The sequence below is a fragment of the Aotus nancymaae genome, unplaced genomic scaffold (genome assembly GCF_030222135.1).
Source record: "Aotus nancymaae isolate 86718 unplaced genomic scaffold, 86718_ANA_hifiasm-v0.15.2.pri h1tg000007l, whole genome shotgun sequence".
Classification (NCBI taxonomy): Eukaryota; Metazoa; Chordata; class Mammalia; order Primates; family Aotidae; genus Aotus; species Aotus nancymaae.
The window spans coordinates 10,825,731-10,834,175 of record NW_026988418.1 but is presented as its reverse complement, the minus strand read 5'-3'; the positions used below and the strand labels follow the sequence as shown (position 1 = coordinate 10,834,175).

General features: G+C 55.1%; 1 protein-coding gene across 1 annotated transcript; it reads right to left on the bottom strand.

Annotated features, from left to right (window-relative positions):
• FOXE3 (forkhead box E3) lies at positions 1 to 1,752 on the bottom strand. Its single transcript, XM_021673380.2, has one exon. It carries the CDS (start codon positions 1,719 to 1,721, stop codon positions 783 to 785), a length of 939 nt encoding a protein of 312 aa, XP_021529055.2. The 5' UTR covers positions 1,722 to 1,752; the 3' UTR covers positions 1 to 782.
• Positions 1,753 to 8,445: the final 6,693 nt, after the last annotated feature.

The following is an 8,445-nucleotide window of genomic DNA, read 5'->3' as shown; positions in this document are numbered from 1 at the left end:
CCAGAAAAAGGTTTCTTTCTTTTTAATTAAACCAGCTTTAGTTAAAAATAATAATAATAACCCAATAAGTCCTAAAGTTTTCCAGGGGGTGGGGCAGACATAAAGACCCACTAACTCCCCTTTCAGTCAGGAGCCCTGGTGCTACCTGTCTCTGAAATCTCCAAGAAGCGTCCTCAGGGCGTGAAGAGGGCAGCCAGGAGTGTCTACGAGGAAGGGAGGCTCTCTCCCAGAAGAGCTGAGGGTAGACAGGTAAGTGGAGGTGGGGGGGCAAACTTGTGGGGAAATGAAGGGACGCTAGCGAGTAAGTCATGAACCCAGGAGTCTGACCTCTAACGTGTCGGGAAAACCTGAGGGAAGCTTGATGAAGTACAGTCGGTGGAAGAGGCGGCTTGGGATCGCATATCTGGCTTCCAAAGGCTTGGAACTCACCAGGAAACCTGGGTGGGGACTCACTGGAGGCGGGGCAGCTCCGGGGCAAAGGACCCACAGACAGCGCTGGGGGAGAGGGGGCTGCAAAGCTGGGGGTGCTCACAAGTGGAGGGAGAAGACATGAGAGGCTCGCAGGTCACAGGGGACGCTTCGGTCCCGTGGCGAGACGGTGGTAACCTCCCCAGGGATGGGGGACAGAGAACGATGTAGCAGGAATCTGAGTCCAGGAGGCCAAGACGAGACTCGCGCAGGGTGTGCTCCCAGCTGGGGTGGCGGCCAGAGGTGGGGCGCTCGCGGGCGGCGCCGCAGGCCCAGGGGACAGGCGCACAGGTGCCTGCCCGCGGGGCGCAGGCTCACAGGTAGCGCTCCAGCCCTGACGCGAAGCCCGGCTGCCTCAGGTAGGCCTCTCCCGGGCTAAGCGGGCCAAGCGCGGCTGCCGGCCCCGCCAAGGCCAGGAGGGGTTCGGCGGGCAGCGGGCCGGGGCCGGGGCGGGTCGCGGGCAACACCAGGCGGTCGGGGGCCTGCGAGTAGAGCGGCGGGGAGGCGGCGGCCGCGCAGGGCGGGAAGGCGGAGGCGGCGGCGTCGGGCGCGGCGCAGCAGGGCGGTTCGGGGGCGCCCAGTCCCCCCAGCTCGGGCTGCAGGCTGACCAGACTGTCGACACTGAACAGGCGCGCGGGCGGCGCGGGGCCCGGGCCGGCAGGGGGCGGTGGCGCCAGCAGCGCGGGGCCGTGCGCGGGCGCGTAGGGCGCGTAGGGGAAAGGGAGCGGCGGCCCAGGCGGCGCGGCCGCGTGCGCCGGCAGCTCGGCGCGCTTGAAGCGCTTGCGGCGCCGCAGGAAGCTGCCGTTGTCGAACATGTCGGCGGCCGCGGGGTCCAGCGTCCAGTAGTTGCCCTTGCCCGGGTTGCCCGGCTCGCGGGGCACCTTGACGAAGCAGTCGTTGAGCGTGAGGTTGTGGCGGATGCTGTTCTGCCACTTGCGCGGGCTGTCGCGGTAGAAGGCGAAGCGCTCGGTGATGAAGCGGTAGATGGCGGCCAGCGTGAGGCGGCGGCCCGGAGCGTGCGCCAGAGCCATGGCGATAAGCGCGATGTACGAGTAGGGCGGCTTCCCGCGCTGCAGGGGCCGCCGCCGCCGCCGCCCTGGGCCCGGCACTGGCGTGGGGGCCGCCTCCTCGGGCTCCCGCCCCGGCTCAGCTCCCGCGAGCGGCGACGGCGGCGGCCCCGACGGCACGACCGCGGGCAGGGCGGGGAAGCCCGAGAAAGCGGCGGGCGGATCCATGTCGCTGCGCCCCGCCATAGGCTGCGGCAGCCCCTGCCCGCGCGGCTCCGGGACGGCAGGGGCCGCCGACCCGCTTTATATGGACACGGCCCTTTCCCTCCCCCCACCACTCCGCACCACCGCGAGGGGAGAGGGCTCAGGCCTTCCCTGCTGGCCAGCACCTCCCCTCTAATTTCCTCTCCCAGCCCCCTTACTCTGTTCACCGTACCCTCCTCCATTTCGCCCCTCCCTCTCTGCCTTTGGATCAGTTTTTCCCAGACCCAGTCACCTCTTCCCCATCTGGGTTAGGTCAGCCCCTGGCCTTGGCCCCATCCCACTGTATTGGTCAGCCCCCCTTCCCTTTCCACCCCTCCCTCAACCCCCTCTCGTTTGGATCATTCCCAATCACAAATCCACCCATTCACTCTCCCAGCCCCCTCCCCATTTTGCTCCTCCCAATAGTCGGTCCCCACATCCTCCTCCTGGTCCTTCCATCCCCAGCTGGGACAGAGATGAAGGCTGCCTTGCCAGCCCTCAGTGTCCTGATGGGGAGGCGTCAGGCCCACTTGCAGCATTAGGGAACCTGGGCCAAGGTAATGAAGCAGCAGGGCAGACGGAGCCAGGCCGATTTTGTCTCTGGGAGGATGTTTGGCTGCTCCAGATTAGGGTCACCATCTCGCCTCTCTGCCACCCACCTCCGCCATACCCCTGTCCTGCCCTCCCTCCAGGCCTTGAGATCATTCTTTGAAAAAACAAAATCGTGGAAAGTGGTGCCACCTCTTTAAATCAAGAGCCCCCAAGAAGTCCACAACTTAGAGTTGCCCTTCTGGCTGCCTCCTCTCCACACCCCTCCTGTTGGAGAAAACAGCTTCTTTTCACACACAGACACACACACACTACAAAATGCAGGCTTCCACAGCCTGAGTCTGAAAGAGCCACATTTCTGACCCAGAAACACCACACTCACATCTCACTGGGGATACGGGGTCTTTGGCAGTTTTTGTTAAAAACTCAGTCTGGGAAATTCCACCCACAACTACCATCCAGAGGGATGCAGCACCCAGCCTATTTTGGGAAACCTCTTCTCCAGAGAGACAGCAGAGACCCATCCCCAGCTCCAGGGGAACCACGGGGTGAAGGAGCCTTGTCTTAAACTGTCTTGTCCTGAGGACAGGTAGATCAACAGACCTGGACGTGGAGCAGGGCTGGAAGGAAAGTGAGCCCAGAGGTGCCTGAGGTGCTGAGTTTGAGGAGAGCTCAATCTCAGAGTCTTGCAGGTTGAAGTCCAGCACTTGAAAGCCAGGGCCTCCTTAAATGTGGGGCCCTGGGTGTCTCACTTGCCCCACCCTAGTCCCTCAGCCATGCTCTAGAGTGTCCCCAGGTATAGGTGACCAAAGCTAGTTATAGCAGGCCTGTTAATTCCAAACTCAAAATCCAGCTCAAAATCCTAACTCAAAGCATGGAGCTCAAGGGCCCCTCTCTCAGCTCCAATCTCAGCTGATGACATCACAGCCACCATTACTGAGCATTTTGTATTTGGTAAACACTTTATGTACATTATTGCACTTAAGTTTGGGCACCCTGTGAGGTGAGTACTGTTATTATTCCTATTTTGCAAATGAGGAAACTAAGGTTCTGAGAGGTTAAGTGGTTTCCCTGACTTCACACAGCTAGTAGTAAGTGGTAGAGCTGGAATTAAATGTGAAGTTCAAAGCTGTAGTGCCCCACTCTTCTAAGAATGCCATCCTTTAAAGCTGAGCTAAGACATTAGAGATTAATAGTTAAGATATTTCCAGCTTCCACAACTTCAACTGCCAAAGTCAATTCTTAGCTTCTCTCCTCACCTCCTGCTCAGTATATCCAGTGCCCATTGGTCATAACCACATGGATATTTCAAGTCATCTCAAACCCAAATGTCCTAATGATATGCATCTCTTCCTCTACCCAGTACATCCTTCAGCCCTGGCCGGCTCTCCTTCCAGCATTCCATACCTTAGCAAATGGACCTCTCCCCTCTCCTTCCCAGCACCACCAGTGTGGTTGTCATCATCTTGGGCTCCTCCCTCCCCACTCACTCTTCACATTCAGGCAACTCCCAAGTCCTGTCTATTCCACATGGATCCCAGATCCATCCCTCCTTCAGTTCTCCTAGCCTCCATTCAGCCTTCATCACTTTCCAAGCACTTCTGCACCAGTCCCTTTGCGAGTGTTCCAGGCAAGACTGAAATGAAGACTCAAAATCTGGTGGAGAGACAGACAACTGCCACTATGAGAGAGGTGGGCAGAGGGGCTGTGGAAGCAGAGAGGAAGGAGATGACACTTGGAGATCTAGAGACAGTCTCTAACCCACAATAGTGAAGAATCAGCTCAGTTTATATTCTAGCAGGTCCTGACTCAGAACCCTCTTCAACCTCCCCACCACCCTGCATCTTTTTTTTTTTTTTTTTTTTTTTTTTTTTGAGACATAATCTAACTGTTACCCAGGCTGGAGTGCAGCGGTGCAATCTCGGCTCACTGCAACCTCCAGTTCCCAGGTTCAGATGATTCTCCTGCCTCAGCCTCCTAAGTAGCTGGGACTACAGGTGCCCACCACCACACCCGACTAATTTTTGTATTTCTAGCAGAGACAGGGTTTCACCATGTCTCTACTAAAAATAGAGAGACCATTGGTCAGGCTGGTCTCGAACTCCTGGCCTCATGATCCACTCTCCTCAGCCCCCTAAAGTGCTGGGATTACAGGCGTAAGCCACTGCACCCCGTCCCACCCTGCATTCTACCGCCTGAACGCAGACCATATGGAACACAAGATGGTACAGTCACAATGCTCAGCTCACCAAAGAAGAAAGCAACACAAGCCACTGCAGCATCAGGGAATCTAGCTTCAAGAGCAGTGACCTGGGGCCAGTTCTCATTCGAACCTCAATTTCCTCAAACGGAATAATGGAAGCAATCATGCCCCCTCTCAGCATTATGAGACCCAAATGAGATCATGTATGAAAGTACCTGACCCACAATGGCACTTAGCAAGAGATGCTTTGTTTTCCTGCTACACAATTGGCATAATCAGTATTAAACCAGGGGAAGGATAGAGGCAGGGCCAGAGGAGTTATTTCAGCACCTGCATATTTTCAACCAGGTGCAACATCATCCTGCACCTAAACTGAGGCAAAGAGCAGAGCTGACAAAGTCTCATACACTGCCTTTCCCACCTTCCCTTAGGGATGGAGCTCCTCTGAAGCCCCCACCACAGCCTCCATCTCACACCTCCAGGGAGAGAGGGGGTTGAGGGAAAAGTGGCTTTTATTGCCACCCGTGCCTACGTGAGTTTCCTTGTACTTTCACTTTTCCATTCAATGTGTACAGCCTAGGACATAGTACATGTTCAATAAATGAAACTGAATGTGTGGTTGGCTATGCTAATCCTGGGAAGGGTGGGGGTGGGGAGCTAGGCCAAAGGGGTGAGAACCCAGACTTTTCCAGTTCTTTGTGCTTGTCTGGCCCCCTCCATTGGGCCTGCTTCCCGGAGCTGGAGCCGAGCAGGCCGATGTCAGGGGGCGGCCCAAGGGCTAATCCGTGTTTTCAGCGTGGCTGGGCCCTCTTTTCACAGGCCCTGGGCCGGACGTGATGCGGCTGAGCATCCGGGCATAAGATGGCCAGTGAAGGCGGCCCCTTTCTCATGGGCCTGGATTCCAGGCGGCCCAGCGTCTGAGTGGAGCCCCTGGGGCGGGAGGAACACAGTGGCTGGGCTGGGCAGTCCTTTGTCTGACCATACTGGGTGGATATTCGGGCTGGCAGGAGGGATTAATGGCCAGGGATTGGCCCTGGGGCCGGCCTTCCCACTGCCCTTTGGAGGCCAAAGGCCCAGGTCAGGGCACACAGCGTTGATGACTCTCTAGATAGGAGTGGAAATTCCCACCCTTGTCCAAAGCTGTTAGCACTAGCCCCCAAGACTCCCTGCCCCCAGCCCCAGCTCTGCAAAGGCACCACTAGCCAAGACAGACCTCGAGGCGAGGAACATGGGATGGGGACCAGGGCTTCCCAACTACTCTGCCTAGGAGAGAGGGCTGAGGCAGAAAGCCCCTTCAGATCCTTGGCCCAATATTCCCATCCTCATGATTGCCTTTCAGAGCTCTGGGAAGAAAGAGCATGTTAACTCAGACTGAGACTCCTGAAGACTTCCTGGAATGTTCCTCAAACACCTCTAGTTTGAGACCATGCCAAAGTCATTTATTTCTAAAGTCTTCCATCACAGCTTCCACCAATCTCAGAATCCAGAAGCTGCAGAAGGGGCTCAGGAGCCAAGGAAATCTCAGAGATTCTCCAACACCATCTTTTGCCACCCAGAGGTCCTGAAGGCTGCTGCAGGGCTTCCTCCCTCTTATCCCCAAAACTAGAGCCGCCCAGGATACTGCTTATTCCTCAGAAGCCTGAGGCAGGCAGTTCCCCACTGGTTGGGGGACATCCTGGGACCCCGCTCTGGCAAGGCCCCTTTTGACCAGGCTGCTCCTAAACTAGGAATGACAGCTGCAGCCCCATCCTTACCAGCAGGGCCTGGCTCCAGAGGGCCTAAGCCAGACTCAGGAAAGGTAGCAAGTACAGGCCTGACTCTGGAGAGAACGTCAGGGAATAACCCAGGAGGAGGATGCCCTCTTTGTCATTCTTTATTCCTCATGCTCTTTCATTCAGCAAATTCCAGGCATCTGTGTCCAGGCTGCCCTGGGTGCTGGATCCCATTGTGAGTGAGACTGTTCTCTGCCTTCACTGTGTCAGGAGGAAGCAGCCCCTGAACTTCCCCTTAAAAGGTGGTTGGTGTATGGTGTGGGTAGAGTAGGGACTGCAGGAAAAAGAGAGACCTCACCCTGTCTGGCAAAGTGGGGAATGCATCCCAGAAGGGATAAAGTTCCAGATGGCCTGCCTCCCTCAGCAGAATGGGAGCAATTCTTCCTTGGACCCTATGATAGGCTGCAGAGAGGCACGGCTCAGTGAGCATTTGTTGAGTGCCTGACTGACTACCTTGCTGAATGAATGAGCCCCAAACTGGATTAGGGGCTCACTCTCTGTGGCTCCATAACATCACCATCACTGCACTTACCTTATGGTGTTATAATTGTACCTTCGTGTGTCTGTCCCTTCTTCAACTTTGTATGCTTTGAGGGCGCGTACCATGTCTCACTCAACTTTGGATTCCTGGGACTTAGTGTAGTGCTTAGGAGAAGTTGATGAGCAATAAATATGTATTTATTGTCTACCAGGTGGAGACAACTTTGGGTGCAAGATCTGAAGGCAAGAGTATCTTGTCAATTCTGGGATGTGCAAGACTTTTTGGGAAGTGTTTTTCTTAGAGTTATGCAAGTTAACGTGTAAAGTTCTTAGAACGCTGCCTGGTACATATCAGTGCTGTGTAACTGTTAGCTGTTATTGTTGCTACTATTATTCACTGTGGCTTCTGTAGATTGTCAAGGGACTGAGACAGGAAAGTAGACAAGCTCAGATTGGAGACGACTTAATGTGCTGGGCCAAGGAGCTAGGACCTTTCTAGAGACAGGGAGTCTTTGAAAATTTTCCAGCCACAAAGTGACATGATCAGATGTCTCATTTAGGTCACTCAGTCTACCAGGGCATGGGCTAGAGTGGGAAGAGCCTACAGACTACGAGACTAGATAGAAAGCTGACCATGTGATGAGGTGTGAACCATGGCTGTGGCCCATGGCCACGTCAGATACTTCGTTCCCCTTCACCACAGACAGGGATGGAGAGAGAACCTTCAGCCATCCCTCTTGGATGGTGGCTTAAACATTGACCTGTCACACAGTCCAGAAACTGGCCATCATCCTCTCCTTTTTCTCCCTTTCCAGCCACCTCCAGTCACCAAGACCTGTCAAATCCATTCTCTTCTCTTGCTTTGCTTTCTCAGTTCTTATTCAGGCCAGTGTCAGTTCATCACTGCAGACTGCAGCAGCCTCCTGGCTGGTCTCTTTGCCTCCTCCTTGGATTCCTTCTCCACTCAGCAGCTAGGGTGACGCCTCACCTGTGGCCCCTGCTTAAACACCTCCAGTGGCTCTCAGGGCTCAGGCCCCATCATCAGCATGGCTGACAGGCACCACATGCCTGGCCACTGGACCCCTCCTTCCTCATTTCTCACTGCTCTCCCTGTGCCCTGATTCCTCGCAACACACACATTCTATACTGAGCCAAATAAGTGCCAAATCCCCTCCCACTGTGCATTTTTGCTAATCAAAATCACAACAACCAGACTGGCCAGCTTTAGATACAAATACCGTCTCATGTATTTATCTAAGCAGCCCCTCCATCTCCAAGATCTGTATAGCAACAAGTCTCATCTTTCCTTCTGAAAAACTTCATTTCCACACTGTCAAATAAGCAAACAAAAACCCAGAGAGTTTTCCCATTCAAAGGTAGAGAGAGAATTAATCACTTCTCCCACTGGCCCCTCTCCCTGGAGGGCCCTTTCTCCCCTGACCTGCCTGGTGCACTCCTGCTTGTCCCTTGAGAACCACTCACAGAAGATAACCATTTCGTCTGCTAGAAAACATTTCCCAATTCCTTGCTCCTTCTCCAGGCAAAAGGCCCGCTGGCACCTCTGGCCTGACCATACCCAGAGAGACTAGATCACATGCTCCATGCCTGCCTCCCTCAGCAGAATGGGAGCAATTCCTCCTTGGACCCTATGATAGACTGCAGAGGTGCATGGCTCATTGAGCATTTGTTGAATGTCTGACTGACTACCTTACTGAATGAATGA